General features: G+C 41.8%; 2 protein-coding genes across 3 annotated transcripts; both read right to left on the bottom strand.

The window, feature by feature from the left end:
* Nucleotides 1-2,673: 2,673 nt before the first annotated feature.
* Nucleotides 2,674-6,049, bottom strand: LOC146557999 (ubiquitin carboxyl-terminal hydrolase 37-like). 2 transcript variants are annotated; one of them, XM_085247112.1, is made up of 12 exons: nucleotides 5,916-6,049; nucleotides 5,631-5,771; nucleotides 5,442-5,507; nucleotides 5,213-5,344; nucleotides 4,997-5,120; nucleotides 4,762-4,913; nucleotides 4,557-4,656; nucleotides 4,370-4,446; nucleotides 4,088-4,196; nucleotides 3,934-3,991; nucleotides 3,615-3,772; nucleotides 2,674-3,535 (listed from the first exon to the last, which is right to left on the bottom strand). In XM_085247112.1, the coding sequence occupies exons 2-12, from the start codon at nucleotides 5,675-5,677 to the stop codon at nucleotides 3,518-3,520; spliced, it is 1,041 nt and encodes a 346-aa protein (XP_085103238.1). In that variant the 5' UTR covers nucleotides 5,678-5,771; nucleotides 5,916-6,049; the 3' UTR covers nucleotides 2,674-3,517. The 2 variants fall into 2 exon arrangements, with proteins under 2 accessions (XP_085103238.1, XP_085103240.1); XM_085247114.1 differs by having other exon boundaries at nucleotides 5,631-5,768; nucleotides 5,916-6,041.
* Nucleotides 6,050-6,616: 567 nt separating this feature from the next.
* LOC146558000 (uncharacterized) lies at nucleotides 6,617-8,433 on the bottom strand. The gene is made up of 6 exons (XM_085247115.1): nucleotides 8,072-8,433; nucleotides 7,658-7,713; nucleotides 7,234-7,333; nucleotides 7,041-7,124; nucleotides 6,869-6,924; nucleotides 6,617-6,764 (listed from the first exon to the last, which is right to left on the bottom strand). Exons 1-6 carry the CDS (start codon nucleotides 8,096-8,098, stop codon nucleotides 6,632-6,634), a joined length of 456 nt encoding a protein of 151 aa, XP_085103241.1. The 5' UTR covers nucleotides 8,099-8,433; the 3' UTR covers nucleotides 6,617-6,631.
* Nucleotides 8,434-16,021: the final 7,588 nt, after the last annotated feature.

The raw sequence follows: 16,021 nt of genomic DNA on the forward strand, positions 1-16,021 counted from the left end.
GATTTCCTATGCCCCCTGAATGCACCATCGGGGTGCATGTCCGCAACTTTAGTTCAGAGACAAACGGCAGCCAAACAACGGACAGTGTGTGCGTTCATAAGACCGTAAGTTAATGTTTTACTTCACTCAGTTGTGTTGGTGTTCAGCCATGAGTGTATTTGATGACTTACCAGCAGTTTCTGCTTCTGTTTATGTGACATTATGTGTGTTGGTGGCCAGGGAAGGAACGTGCCCTCCGGTTGTTGCAAGTGGCTGCCATCAGTCTCTCCAGAAGACCATCACAGCAACTTTCATGGGGCAAATGGGGCTGGAGGACCAGTCCTCTGCCTAAACCAGGTGGCTGCAGCCTGGCCCCACACTTAGAAAGGCTGGATTGCTGAAAATGGTAGTGCTAGAGAAATTTGTGGGGGGGGGGGCTACCGGCCAGGACAGTGAAGTGAGTCTGCTATCACTAGCCGGTGAACCTCGAAACTGCCATCACCCTGGCCAAAGACCAGCTGGCGACCTGTCCGGCTCAGTCATGGATATTCACAAATACCCCATAGTACTGGTGGAAATGAAAGATCGGGGGGAAATGCATAGAGTAACGGCTGCGGTTAGCTGGCGGCTAGCATACCCCTTAAATCTCAAAACTGATTGGTTGGGGTTTGGTAGCTCAATAGGGCAGTATGCTGGGCTGCACACACAGCCAATAGGGACACGTGGCGTTTGGGCCGCGTTCAGCTTGCCGGTTCCAGCAATTCGCTACACAGAAGATAATGGCACTATGCAATTCGCCCTTTGATCAAATGATGAGAGCTGATAGTCAAATAGTGCGCCCTGACATTTCCACATTTTGTAACGACAGACCATGTTGAGCGTGTCGTGACACTTGTAAAATGGAAGAACACATCTACTTGTTGGTCGCAGAAGAGCCACTGAGAAATGATTTTTTTAGGTGGCTCGTTACAACTCGATGGCTGGTCACCTGGAATAAGATAAGACTCTGGACCCAAAAATTGACCGATTTTACTGGCCAAGAATCTGTTTGGATGTGCGCTGATGTTGTGCGTCCAGTGGTGTCAGCTGGTGAACCAGCTGGCCATTCCAAAAGTGCCTTTATGCCCTTACTGCCCTTAATGGAGGTACCATTTGAGCACATTGGCATGGACCTCATCTGACCATTTTATCGACGAGAAAAAGTAAATCTTTCGTTCAGCTGTTGTTAACTGATCTTGACTTTGTTAATTAAACGTTGTAAACCTGCTTTCAGTGTGTCCTGTACATGAGTTCTTTCAGTAAACCACAGCACGGTGTGTTTTTTGAGCTGATGAAGTTAAGCCAAAACAAGAAACATGCAGCAGGAGACAGTAACTTGTTAAAATGTTTGTGGCGAGAATAAGGCACGGCGGGACCACGGAGTATCATTCGGAGCCATCTTTATTTACATCTCACCACAACAATCCCCAAACCCCCGAGTCCCCGTGTTTTTAACTAGGCGGGCGTGATTAAGGATGCCGTGCAGGTGCGTCCGCCCTCCCTGCACGGCACCGCAGACCACGCCCCACCACATACCCCCATCGCCTGATTGAGGCTGGGGAGCCATCCGGCCGAACCTACTCCCCCACCGCCAGTGGGAGAGGGAATCAGCCCGGACAGCTGGCGCCCCCAGGCCCCGGCCAAGCGACGGGGAGGTGCGAGTTCAGGTGGCCGCCCGCGAATCCAGCGGTGCAGGCCAAGCTGGTTCGGAAGTCGGACGCGTGGCGTGTGCACCCGGCGCGGCCGGCACAGTTGTGAGCCCCAGCTCACAGGTGGCTGGGCAGAGGTGTGGCGTGTACTGGCCTCTGGTGGTGCTGAGGCCGATCTGGTGAGCACGGCGATCTCAAGCGTGGCACACGCCTCGCTCGCCAGTTCCACTCGAGCAGGCTCCCCTGGCACGGGGACCTCCAGCTCCTTGCGCGGTCCATCCGTCACTGCCGTCGCTCCCCGCTGGAGCAGCCCATCGCGCGACTCCTCCGTCACTACTACTCCCTCCGCCGCCGCCTGCTCCCGCTGGGCGGCCGCCATTTCGGCCACCATCTGGGCCAGCTCCTCCATTCCCTGGCTCCGATACGGACCCGCCGTGCTGCCTCCTGGGTTTCGGCACCAATGTGGCGAGAATAAGGCACGGCGGGACCACGGAGTATCATTCGGAGCCATCTTTATTTACATCTCACCACAACAATCCCCAAACCCCTGAGTCCCCGTGTTTTTAACTAGGCGGGCGTGATTAAGGATGCCGTGCAGGTGCGTCCGCCCTCCCTGCACGGCACCGCAGACCACGCCCCACCACAATGTTATAAAAGGTACAATTAAAGATTTTCATGGATTTTTCAAGGATAAATGTCTAATTTGATCAAAAGTTCTATATGCCATTTCTGGAGAGAGTGCAGTGGAAATGTTGTCACTTTTGGACTTTGCTACTTGCAGCTAAACATTTGCAGCTAAATAATGTATAATGTAAGCAGAAACTGCAACTGAATGAGGGAATATTTGTCTAAAAACTTAAACTGAACTAGAAGGGTACCAGTGCTCCAGCTTACCATCTTTACCTGAGTAAATCTGTTTGTTGAACAATCTAAATGGTTGATTCAGAAACTTCTGTGACATCAACTTAACTGAGACTCATTACAAATTTCACAAAACACAGTTGAATACTTAGTTAATTAGTTTTTATTAGTTATTTTTGTTTTTGTTGTTACGTTAATTTTAATAAAAAATAAATAAATAAGTAAATAATTGTCATGGTCCCCGTGCCTGCCCAGCCGGCCTCACAAGGCTACACTTGTGTTTTTTTTCTCTTTCTCCCCCTATCTCTCTGCCTGGGCGGAGCTCACAGCTGGCTCCCGCCCTTGGCTCTCACAGCTGTTGGCGATCAGCTGATTATCCGTCTTCTATTTGAGGCTGGGTCACAGATCCTCTCATCGCGGGATGATTGCGCTACTGACGTTAGTCTACCTTTCCAGCTCCCGTGGTCTTACACCTTTATGCCTTCGTGATTTGTGAGTGATATCTCCCTTTCCCTGTTCCAGCTTATCTTCCCGGACCTGTGACCTCCCCGCGGTACGAACGTGTGTGAGGACGTGAGCGAGCGTGAGAGAGAGAGAGCCTTCCCCTAATCCCCTGGAACCCTGAATTTCCCGTCACTGTATATATTATTGCACGGGTGTGTAAATAAATTGTGTTTTGAGACATCAACCTGCTCTGCGCTTGAGTCCCTGCTTTCAGCCCGTGACAATAATATCTTTATTTTATTTTATTATTAATTTATTTGTTGTTCCCAGAGAGCAAGCCAAACACTGGTCCTGACTATCTCTAGTAGTGGTGCACTACTAGTGAATGACCGGTGAATGTGGGGCGACGGTGGCAAGAAAAAACTCCCTCCTGGAGGAAGAAATCTTGGGAGGAACCAGGCTCTCTGGGAGGACCCTTCCTCCTAAGGGCAATACTTACCAGCGGTCTGAGACGACGGTTGTTCCTTCTCAGCACGATGATGGCTCTAACTTGCTTCCACACCCTGTTTTAGAATGAAGAGAAAAATGATTAACAAGGTAATAGGACATTTCAAAATTCTCTCAGCTGCTGTGTCTTCTTACGTTTCTCTTGTAAAACAGGATGTAGGCAGACTGCTGCTGTTCCTCAAAAACTGCCGATCCAGTTGTGTGGAGCACCCGTGCATCATTATAGGTGAGCCAATGATCTGATGTAGACTGTGGGCTCTCCTCAGGATGCACAGAATGACAGATGTAGTGTCCTAAGATCACATTAAGACAAATGAATCCAACTTCTAAAAGTCAACTGATTCAAGCAAACAGTGGTTTGGACTTAGTGCTTCTTAAAACATCAAAAGCTTTTGTGTGTGAGTCCTTCACTCAAAAGTAGCATTTTCTGTTTGTAACAAGTCAGTTGTTTTACCTGATTCTGTGCCTCCATAGTGACTAATGATGCTTATGAGTTCATAACGGCCATCACCCTGAGAAGGAACAAATCCAAAGATCAGTTTCATAAAGTCTCACATCAGTGCGATAATTAAGCTGATTCTCTGAGATGTTCTGCAGTCTGTTTTTACCTGTTTGGATGACACCACCAAGTCCCTCTGCAGCCTGACGGGGTCATTCACCTTCTGAAGTTTGTGGGTTTTTGTAAAGCCAAACCTCTTCAGGTGAAAGATGAGAACGCTGGCAGAAAAGAAAAAAAAACCCAAGGTACAAAATAAGAAGAATGAGTGTCAAACACAAACCGAAGATGGGAGAAAATGACTGCTCAAGTGTTGTCTTAAAAACTCTGATGTTTAGTGCGCCACAGTTTGGAAATCAGGTCAGTCGATCAATTCTGATGTGACCTTACTCACCTTGGCAGTGTATCAAAAGACTGCTTCACTTCCGAGGTCGTCCCTCCACAGTCACAGGTAAATTCGATTTTTTGTTCCTAAACAACGGCAAAGAGAAAACAGGCTTTATGGTAGAAAAAAAAATCACAACCTATGCGCACACACAAGATCAGTGATACTACATCTCTACTGGAATTTGTGATCTTACCTTCAAGTATGTCCCTAACATGTCCTCAACAGACCCCTCTGGAACCAGGTCAAGGGACAAGCTTGTAAATTCCTCCTGTTGTGATGACTGGTGACCGCAGCTACACATTTAAGGAGTAACGTAGTTAAAGTAACGATCAAGTAGGTGGAAAAGAGGTATATGAAAATGTTGCAATCAGCCCTGTGTTTCTGAAAGACTGGCTTACCTCTTGCATGTCCTCATGTTTTCCATTTTGAAAACATGATGGTCTTCTACTGGGCAGGTATAACTTCGGCCCAGGAGAGCTGCTTCCCTCTTCAGGTGAGGTGAGAGGCTTTTCACCTCATTGAGGAAAAAGGTTAGGAATTCATGAGCGTCCTGAAAGAAAAACACAGAGGAGATTTAGAACATAAACATTAGAAGGTAAAGCAAAAAACAAAATGTCCAAATAGCTGACGCACTTTCTGTGCACTGCCTTCGTATTCAGGAACCTGTTGGCTGAATGCCTTCTTAAAAGACATTAGGCGGCGTTTTTTAAGGTCATAATCTCTTGATTCATGACAGTTCCTGATGTTCATGAGCCTTCTGTAAAAAGGAAAGGGTAAACAGACATTTCTGGTGTTAGATATCTTTGTTCTTCAGGTTTCTGAAGAAAGTAGAAGGTTGACGTAGCGCACCTTAAGAGCCGAGCTTCTGGGACTGCTCTCCACAAAGTCTCCTGACGGCTGACATCTCTAATGAACTCCTCATTGTTGAAGAGGCTCTGCAGGCAGGAGTTCATGTAGCAGCTGTTTACAATGTTTGGAAACCTGCCACACATACACAAAGTTTACACTATCAGTGTAAAATAACTCATTTCCACTTTGACAAAGAGAGCTTTGGTCCTCGTGCACCACGTGTACTCACCCGAAGCGGTCCACAGTCTGAACTTTATTTTTCTTTTTTTTTCTATCCTTCAAATTTTTCCCTAAACTATTGCAAAAAGGTAAAAACACAAACACACAATTAGGAAAGATGTCAAGAAGCTAAGCAGTGTATGTGCATGTATGCATGAGCTTTGAAGTTTAAACATTTTGGAGGACGTTTTTCTCTTACATGTCAAACACCTGCTCCAATCCATCCTCTTGTGCCAGAAACTCCATAAGCAAAGTGTCCCAACTCAGGTCTGATGGCTCACTATGTTCAGTGGTGTTTCTAACCTGGTTGGAACTTTCACCACATTCCTTATGGGTGCTGCTGCATGCAGAAAGAAGAAAGGAGTCAGGGATGCATAGCAAGCACAACAGGACAACAAACAAACATGGTCTCTCTGGAGAAAAGCATTCAAACATCTAATTCTTATTGTGATCAGCAATCGGCCAAAATATTAAAAGCACTTACCTGGGATTGTCTGTAGTTATGACCTGTACTAGGTCCTCTGAACTGTTCAGTGGAGGCTTGATGTCCAGTTCTTGGCCTTTTGTTTCTAGGCAGTCTTCTTTTGGTGGTGCTGCCTCAGCAAGTGTACAGTCCTGCTGCAGGTTCTTTAATCTGCAAAAATATACAAATATATAGAAGATTAAGTATCAAATCTGCAACCAGAAGGATCCCAAAAGAATTTTTCTTTAAAGTGAGAAGATTAAAGTTTCCCTTACTTGTCACTCTTTTTATCAGGTTCCCCTGTTGTTTCTGGAGCAACCAGTTCTCGACCTTTTGTTTCTAGGCAGTCTTCTTTTGGTGGTGCTGCCTCAGCAAGTGTACAGTCCTGCTGCAGGTTCTTTAATCTGCAAAAATATACAAATATATAGAAGATTAAGTATCAAATCTGCAACCAGAAGGATCCCAAAAGAATTTTTCTTTAAAGTGAGAAGATTAAAGTTTCCCTTACTTGTCACTCTTTTTATCAGGTTCCCCTGTTGTTTCTGGAGCAACCAGTTCTCGACCTTTTGTTTCTAGGCAGTCTTCTTTTGGTGGTGCTGCCTCGGCAGGTGTACAGTCCTGCTGCAGGTTCTTTAATCTGCAAAAATATACAAATATATAGAAGATTAAGTATCAAATCTGCAACCAGAAGGATCCCAAAAGATTTTTTCTTTAAAGTGAGAAGATTAAAGTTTCCCTTACTTGTCACTCTTTTTATCAGGTTCCCCTGTTGTTTCTGAAGCAACCAGTTCTCGACCTTTTGTTTCTAGGCAGTCTTCTTTTGGTGGTGCTGCCTCGGCAGGTGTACAGTCCTGCTGCATGTTCTTTAATCTGCAAAAATATACAAATATATAGAAGATTAAGTATCAAATCTGCAACCAGAAGGATCCCAAAAGATTTTTTCTTTAAAGTGAGAAGATTAAAGTTTCCCTTACTTGTCACTCTTTTTATCAGGTTCCCCTGTTGTTTCTGGAGCAACCTGGTTTCTTCTCTGTAGAAAGAAACCAAAAGACAGGACATAGCTGTGTGCTTCATTGCTCTTAATTGCTCCCATTTCATTGTGATGAATAAATGCTTGATGATAGTGACTCTTTCCATAAAACATACCTTCCAGAATTTGAAAATAGACCAGCGGGACTTTTTCTGTGGCTTTACAGTGGGGGTCTCTGCCTCTGTATCGCTGTCAGTTTCCTGTAGAGAACGAACAAACATAATGTTATTAAAAAAGAAAAGTCACTTAAAATTAACAAATACATTTTAAGGAAAATATGCATTTCATATGTCTTCTGTAAAAGCAAACCGAGAAACAGCAGAAGAAGTGTCTCCATTTTATTTTCTTCTTCTTCTTTATACCATTTTCATGGTTAGGTGTTGTGGCAGCAACAGAAGCATCCGGGACGCTGATCGAGGACAAAAGTGTAAATGTTATTTTTCAAAGTGGAAATTTTTAACAAGGAGCGCATCCTGGATATTGCAAATAAAAAATAATAACTGTTATGAAATACCAAAATGAACAAAATCATGTATTTTGTACATTTACACTCTATATTTTCAACTAATCTCTGAATCGATATAAATAATAGACAAAACTAGAAGTAGTAAAAACGATATAAACACACAAGGCGGAAGAAAAACAACAATAAAAGGGAAATAAAACAGCTCACACTAAACCACTGCTATAAATATCTCCGGCAACATTGGATTAAAGAGTCACATTTCTTTACCTCTGTTGAGACGTAGAAGGAATTTCCTTCTCTGCCACGTTTTGGTTTTTTGATCTCTGTTTAGAAAGAAGAAAACCAACATCAGTAATGGCATAAAACAAACATTCCAAGGGAGGCTCTACATGAAAAGTGTCCAGTTAGAAAATTTGGTATTATTTTAGATTATTTATCAATTTAGTGAGCTATCGACTCATGAAGTGGACCGATATGAATATGTTTAAATAAATTAAAAACAATTTATTCATGCCTCAATTTGAGTTTTAAAGTTTATGGTATGAAATACAAAATACTTCATTTGGTTCAAAATTCAGTTTTTACAAAAATCATCTATGAAGCTCCATTAAAAGCTTCAAAATGCTTATTTACTGTAAGAAAATATACAGAGAAATGTGCTACAAGTCTCGTCAAACTTACCTTTCTGAGAAAAAAGCGTTTGAACATCTTTGAACCTAATTTGATCGCAGTGAAAATCTTCTGTGCTATGCAAAAGTTCAACTGAAAACAAGTTCAATAGTTGTATATTTATAAGCTTTCAGCATAGAATGTTCATACCCTGAACATATGTCATCATAATGTATGGGGCTAGTTTGCATATTTTGGAATGTATGCTCATTGGAACTGTGTGGTACTCGTCTCCAAGCAACCCCACTGTACATGCTTGAAATGTACAGTGCAATGTGCAAAAAATTGCAAAAATAAACAAGACAAGACAGTGCAATGGATATGTGCAAAATGCTGAGTATTGTGCAAAAGTAACTTGGTGTGTGTGTGTGTGTGTGTGTGTGTGTGTGGAGCAGGGCGATATGACCAAAAATATTTATCACGATATACATTTGAAAATTTGCGATAACGATATAACTGACGATATAACTGACACTAGACAAAATACTTTACAACTCCACGACTTTATTAGTGCAAAAAAACCATCAATGTATTTTCACTTAAACAAGCAGCTGTTTTTATGTGCATTAAAGTTATATAAAAATGTAACAATGCAAATTCCTTGCTGACAGTTTAACCAAAAGGCATTTCCAGTGGAAATTGGCCGACATATCCTGAGCATAACAATGTATAATATCCACTAAACTTAAAAAGAGGTTATACACACACAATACAGTAATATTATGTTGAAGCACAGTACGTATCACTCCGCGAGGCGCCTGCCTAATATAGCCGTAATGCTCCACTTTCGCTCTTCTCATTCTGTGTCGCCGCCATGTGCGTATGTAAACATAGGCACTGCGCATGCGCGTTTTACCCATATTCTATCACGATATTTCATTTTCCTATCGTTGCCCAAAATTACACCGGTATTACCGTGAACGGTATGATATAGCCCAGCCCTATGTGTGTGTGTGTGTGTGTGTGTGTGTGTGTGTGTGTGTGTGAGAGATACTGCAGATAAGTGCTTGGTAGCGATGTGTGAAGGTGTGTGTGTGTGTGTGTGAGTCCAGTCACTGAGTGTTCAGGAGTCTGACGGCTTGCTGGTACCTCTTTCGAGAAGGCAGCAGGGTGAAGAGTGTGTGAGGTCCTCCATAATGCTGGTGGCTTTGCGGATGGAGCGGGTGCTAAAAGTGTCCATGATGGAGGGGAGAGGGGCTCCAATGATCTTCTCAGCTGCTCTCACTATCAGTTGTAGGGTACTGCGATCTGATACGGTGCAGTTACCATACTAGATAGTGATGCAGCTGCTCAGGACGCTCTCGATAATCCCTCTGTAGAAGGTGGTGAGAATGGATGGTGAGAGATGGGCTTTCCTCAGCTTCCGCAAGAAGTAGAGATGCTGTTGGGCCTCCTTAGTTATGGAGCTTGGGTTAAGGGACCAGAAAAGGTTCTCCGCCAGGTGGACATCAAGGAATTTGGTGCTCTTGACGACCTCCAAAGAGGATCCAGTGATGTTAAGTGGGAAGTGAGCTCTCTGTGCTCTCCTGAAGTCAACAATCATCTCTTTTGTTTTGTCCACGTTCACAGACAGGTTGTTGACCCTACATCTCTACAGATGGCCCCTAGCGCAACCCTTCAGCCTACTAGTAATTGCACCTATTGTACAAAAGGGTTAGGGTTGTGTATGGGATTTCCTATGCCCCCTGAATGCACCATCGGGGTGCATGTCCGCAACTTTAGTTCAGAGACAAACGGCAGCCAAACAACGGACAGTGTGTGCGTTCATAAGACCGTAAGTTAATGTTTTACTTCACTCAGTTGTGTTGGTGTTCAGCCATGAGTGTATTTGATGACTTACCAGCAGTTTCTGCTTCTGTTTATGTGACATTATGTACAAGTGGTAGTTCGCTAGCATAACAGATTTGTTTACTAATTAGCTTCTAGGAGAGAGATTCGTTGTTATCGTGTTGTTGATTCTGTGCTCCGTGTAACAGATGATAAACCAATGTACAGTTGCCTTCAGTGCATAGTTGTATGCGGTGTGTTAATGCATAATGTCTGACTTTAAGTTTATGTAACCAGGCTGAAGTATAATGTCAGCTTATTTAGCTATATACTGTACTTGAGTACACCTCAGTTGTATCTTTATGTTTATTATGTAATCTGATTCCTAATTGATTGTATTATTATGCTTTGTCTGCAGAAACCACACATACACACACACACACTCTATCTCGCCCAGCTGCGGGCACATTCTCAATTGAAAATACAAAGAATGACAACTTTATTCCTGGACTCTGCCTGTTTGTTCCTCTCACATCTGAACATTTGCAAGTGTCCTGACCCGACACTCTGAAGTGATTGCTGCCAGCTCAGATTTCTTTAACCCTTCTGAACACCTATGGTACAAATTTGAGCAAACTAGGTGACTTCCTTCCTGTCACCAAGTTGTAACATTCACAAGATTTTCAGAAAACTTGACCTTTGACCTTGAGGTCAAGGTCACTGATATTCAAACTGAATATCAGTAGATGCACCATTGGTATTAATTCAAAATCCTATGCCTCTTGTTCTGGAGTTATTATCTTGACCAAGCTGAGTATACAATTATGAAAGAATTATTTTCCATTTTATTTCACTATCTGTAAATACGGCAAATAAACAGTATTTGTGACAATTACTAGTAAAGCGGTTAGTGAGAATCCACATCTGATTACAGTATAATACACTGCTTATTTATGTAAAATCATCATCAATAAATGTGTTCAAAACAGAAGCTACACTGGCTTTAAAAGTTTTTGTTAACTCTGGCTAGGGCTAGGGCATATCATACCGTTCACAGTAATACTGGTATGATGTTGGGCAACAACAAGAAAATGAAATATCGCGATTAGGGATGGGTACCGGTGTTCTGACATAAACGGTAGTAACCAGACCGAAAAGCAGCGCACATTTCGGTGCTTTATTTCGGTGCTTTTTTTTTCCTGAGCTGTGATACACTTCTAGCCAATCATTTTACGTTTCCGAGGATAGTAGGCGGGGCCAGGTACGTACGTTCTTTTATGCAGAGCTACAGATTAAAAATGTCCAAGGCGAAGCGGTCAAAAGTCTGGCTGTACTTCATAGCAAAATATGCAAACTCAGCAGCCTGCAACAAGTGCTTTAAGCTGATACTGTGATACTGTCAAAGGAAGTAACACCTCGAATCCGATGAAACACCTGGCGACGCGTAGCGTTTTTTTTTTAAAAGCCGAGAAATGCGCCGTATTTGATGGCAGCAGCAGCCGTTCTTCTCTGCGTGAGTTGCTTAATGTTGTTTGTGTGTAATTTACGTTGAGTAGGCTAACCACGTTATTACATTAATGCATGTAAGGTGAACTAGCAAACATCATCATAGCTACATGCGGCTGTCTTCTTGGTTGATGGCAGATACTCCCTTCACCCTGGCCAAAAAGGCTAAAATGACCAAAAAAAAAGAGGGAAACAGCTAAACATGAGAGGTTTTTGGACAAGGTTTGTATTTTTTCCATTGTTTAAGCACTGCTTCCAGCTAAGAGTGATACCATATATGCCCCATAGCTGCAGAAAAGGCTAACATTGTTATCTTTTTACAAAAAACCAGCTGAATATGAGAGGTTTTTGGACCAATTTTGTGTTCTCCATTCTTTAAGCACCGGTTTGAGCACCGTTTGAGCACCGGCACCATTTCAAAAGTACCGATTTGGCACCGGTATCAGATAAAACCTAAACGATACCCATCCCTAATCGCGATAGAATATGGGTAAAACGCGCATGCGCGGTACCTTTGTTTTCATACGCACATGGTGGAAAAAGCGTGCTGGCGACGGAGAATGAGAAGGGCGAAAGTGGATCGCTGAATGAAACGGATGAACCAGAATTGGTTTGTAAAAATGCTGCAACCTCAGTGGTGTGGAACTGGTTTAGCTTTCGTCCATCAGATACACAACAAAGCACATTTTTGGTAGAGCATGCTAGCAGGCCGTCGTTATTACCGTGTTTTTTGGAAAATACGGCACACTTAAAATCAATCCTTTGATTTTTCTAAAAATCGACAGTGCCCCTTATAATCCCGTGTGCCTTATGTATGAATTCTGGTTGTGTTTACTGACCTCGAAACGATTTTATTTGCACTGTTACATTTTTATATAGCTTTAATGCACATAAAAAACAGCTGCTTGTTTAAGTGAACATACATTGATTGGGTTTCTTTTGCACTAATAAAGTCGTGGAGTTGTAAAGTATTTTGTCTCGCGTCAATTATATCATCAGTTATATCGTTCAAGGGTTCAAGGGGGTTCAAGGTTCTTTATTTGTCACATGCATAGTTATACAAGTATAACACACAGTGAAATGTAGCCTGACACGCTCCTCGACATGTGCAAAAATTGGGGGGGGGGGGGGGGGGGGGGGTGTAGAGGAAGAACATTATATATATATATATATATATATATATATATATATATATACATATAGTATGTGCAGTAGTAGCAGCAAGCAGGTGAATTCTGTACATTAATATGAATAGACATCTGACTATTTTACAGGATAGACAACATAAACATATTTAAAATTAAAGGAATTGAAATGTACATTGTGCCTTGGTTTAGAGTGTCTGGAAGAGAGTCCTGTCTCAGTCAATTATAGATGATGTGAGAGGGCGGGTGTGTGTGTTTAGGGCACGGATGGCTTGGGGATAGAAGCTCATTATCGCAAATCTTCAAATGTATATTGTGATAAATATTTTTGGTCATATCGCCCTGCTCTAACTCGGACTACCTGTCCGCTCTTACCTGTTTCTTTTGCTCTCTCTGCTGTCTTCATCCTACATCCAACTTTACAGCTATTGTTTGGGATGATATGATGAAACTGAAGGGTGGCTGGGCACCTGGAAAAAAAAAAAAAGAGGTTGGATGAGGCTGCAGCTCGTGTCCCAGCCTTACTGGCATTGCCCCTCAAACCTGCTGCACCACCCCTTCCCTGCAGAAATGACAAGAAAAGAAATGACAAATGATGGGTCTCTGATGGGCAAAGACAGACAGACAGACAAAGTCCCTAGAGACACAATTTCAGTCAGTTCTATGCCAAGTTGTTGTGAATAAGGGTAAGTATGGAATTGAGTGCCTTTTTTATGTTTGAATAATTCATGCTGGTGTTACAGGGCTTAGTAAACAAAAACTAATTTTGATGAAAGAAGCCAAGTACAAGGACCTCAAAAAAGCCTACAATGAGGTGTGCCTATTGGAGAAAAAATACAAAGAAAGTCAGGTTGGCTCAAAGCATTTGTACAGTACTGTATCCGAGGAAATCGATGATATTAAAGCCAAGTTCATAGAAACTTTATATAGCTTACAGTGAAATTATCAAAGAAACCTCAGCTACTTACCTGCTTTTGACTAACAGTTCTCTGAGTTTTGCTTCAAAGAAAGTTTTTTGGTTTATTTCAGCTGTTTTCAATTGATATTGACTTTGTTAGTTAAACATTGTTAACCTGCTTTCAGTGTGTCCTGTACACGAGTCCTCTTAGCAAACCATGACATAGGGCTGCTCGATTATGGCAAAAATGATAATCACGATTATTTTCACTGAAATTGAGATCTCGATTATTTGACGATATTTATTTAACCCTTTAAGACCTACTATAGAACCAAGTCCGCCAGAGCTTATATTATTTTTTTACATGTTGTAGTGCCATTTGTGGGAGCATTTCAAGTTGCTATACAACTGTTATAGCCCATATTTTAATAATATGTACGCATTAAGTCCATAGTAACTACATTAATTGCAAAAAAGTGCAATAAACTACAAAAAAAAATTGAAAATCGTTTTTGTTTGTTTTTTACATATATTTCTACTTGGAGAAATTTAAGAGGCTTATCCCTCAAAACTTTAAATACAAAAAAGTTGCAAAAAATAGTTTACAACAACAGGAAATTTATTTTGAGTGTCTTCAAAGTTTTATTTTGGAGATACAGCAATTTTTATATACACTGCAGGAAAAACGAAAAAACAATCCTATGATGCAAATTTGCAAAGAAAACAGCATGTGCATCAAAATAAACTATTTCCAGCAGCGCAATTCGAGTTCTAAGCATCCCAGGAACTATTCCGAAGAGTCAAACATGACCAGTATAGGCTTTTAAGGCCTACAAGTAAAAAACTACATTTTCCGCGAAAATGATGTCACTTCCGGTTTCGGCCAGGGAATGGCGGACATGTGATCGTTCGCGCTGACGTCTGTTTCACTGTGGGAAGTGTTACGAACAGCTGATCGGATCGGCAAAGCCTGTTTCTGGAATATTGTGTTTTTGTTCCTGCAAGCGCTTTTTATGCAGTTTTTGCAAAGCTTTATGTGGAAGGAAACCGTGACCGAGGACAAGCTGATGGCATCAGATGTAAGTACAACTCCTCTGGTTTCATATGTAAAACAAATTATTGCGCTAGCTTACACGGTTCAGGTTCTACAGGGATTTAAAAATAGTTACGCAAAACGGAGCGTGCTGCTCTGACCGGCTTTAAAGGGTTAACAATGACTTTAAAAAATAATATAAAATAGTGTGCAACACCACTGAAGTTTTTTTTTTTTAACCTCTCTTTTCAACCAACAGCAGTCACTCTCCTCTCCAAATAACTTCTGCTTAGCTTTCCGAGCTTCCCTCGGGTCCTCTTAATCAGCGGTCTCCAACCTTTTTTGCGCCACGGACCGGTTTATGCCCGACAATATTTTCACGGACGGCCTTTAAGGTGTCGCGGATAAATGAGGGAGGGGCTAATAATCGGCTCAGTCATTTTTAATGATCGTTGAAAGCCCAGATCGTAATCGTGATTAAAATTCGATTAATTGAGCAGCCCTACCATGACATAATATCTTTTTGGAGCTGATGAAGCTAAGCTAAAAACTATGGAGGACCACAAGAGCCACGCGCATCGAAATAAAGAATTCTGTGCTTAAATATTGAATTGTAGAATAAATTCTCCATTTGTAAATTCATTTTTGAATTCCAATTTAATAAATTGCATTTCAAAATCCATTTTTGATTCCTGTTCGCTCAGGGATTAACCTTTGGATTAGCTGTTGGATTAACAACTTCATTTTAAAAATACTGCAGCTATTCAAATTTGCCACACTGTGGGATGTAAGGAGCTCTCTGATTGGTCCATCTCTGAGGCCGTCTCTCCTGCATGAAGTCCAGGCGCTGGTTTTCCAGTGTGTGCATCTGTCACACCATCAATGGCTGCAGTATGGAACAGATGTGGGTGTGTCCTCATCTCCCAGAGGAGTCCAAATCATCATCGAACAGCCCTACAGACAAAAACAAGAGGAAATATAAACAACCAGACTATCAGCAGTGATTTAACTACTTTAAGATCTCTGAGAAAATCATTTACAGTATATATCACTGAATTTAAGGCCTTTAAAATCACAGAGCATACAGAAAAAAGTACTAAACTGAATCAATTTCGGCTTTCGTTTTTCATGATGTATATTGTATTAATAATTAAATTTCATTATCTGTGTCTTTACCACACATTTGCTACACAGGTTTAGATACTGTAGGTTAAGTGAATGCTTAAATTGCACTGATTAGAATATACTGGACATTCAAAGCTAAGATTCAGCGCACTGTGTTAGAGGCTGGGATTTGATGAATTTATCATATATACAACCTTTGATCATCATTTATGTCCAGTTGAGAATGAATCAGTGCACTCACATATTAAATGAACTGAAATCAGTAGTGTGATCTCCAGTCTTGATATAAGGAATGACAGAACTGACAGCTGTTATTTTAATCCGCCTGTCTCAGTTGTTTTAACTCTAAGTATCATAAAGTAATGTGGTAACATCTGGACTGACGAGTTTACTGTCAGCATTTTAATCGCTAGTTTAAAGGCTGTAGGCTGCAGCCATTGCTCTAACACTGTATAAACGTAACAGGCCTCAGTGCTGGTTCTAATAGT

This window comes from Mchenga conophoros, linkage group LG15 (assembly GCF_057382185.1).
Source record: "Mchenga conophoros isolate Kocher_MC1m ecotype Shallow Benthic linkage group LG15, M_conophoros_male_GT1.1, whole genome shotgun sequence".
NCBI classification, from domain to species: domain Eukaryota; kingdom Metazoa; phylum Chordata; class Actinopteri; order Cichliformes; family Cichlidae; genus Mchenga; species Mchenga conophoros.

What these genes read in the sequence shown, in the direction of transcription:
- LOC146557999 (XM_085247112.1), bottom strand. Translation starts at nt 5,677, where the DNA reads ATGGAGTTTCTGGCACAAGAGGATGGATTGGAGCAGGTGTTTGACAT. An exon ending in CCAGAAGCTCGGCTCTTAAG is followed by an intron (nt 5,121 to 5,212) that starts GTGCGCTACGTC and finishes TCCTTTTTACAG; the next exon opens with AAGGCTCATGAACATCAGGA. An exon ending in AACATGAGGACATGCAAGAG is followed by an intron (nt 4,657 to 4,761) that starts GTAAGCCAGTCT and finishes TTAAATGTGTAG; the next exon opens with CTGCGGTCACCAGTCATCAC.
- LOC146558000 (XM_085247115.1), bottom strand. Translation starts at nt 8,098, where the DNA reads ATGTTCAAACGCTTTTTTCTCAGAAAG. An exon ending in CCTTCTACGTCTCAACAGAG is followed by an intron (nt 7,334 to 7,657) that starts GTAAAGAAATGT and finishes GTCCTCGATCAG; the next exon opens with CGTCCCGGATGCTTCTGTTG. An exon ending in ACTTCTTCTGCTGTTTCTCG is followed by an intron (nt 7,125 to 7,233) that starts GTTTGCTTTTAC and finishes CGTTCTCTACAG; the next exon opens with GAAACTGACAGCGATACAGA.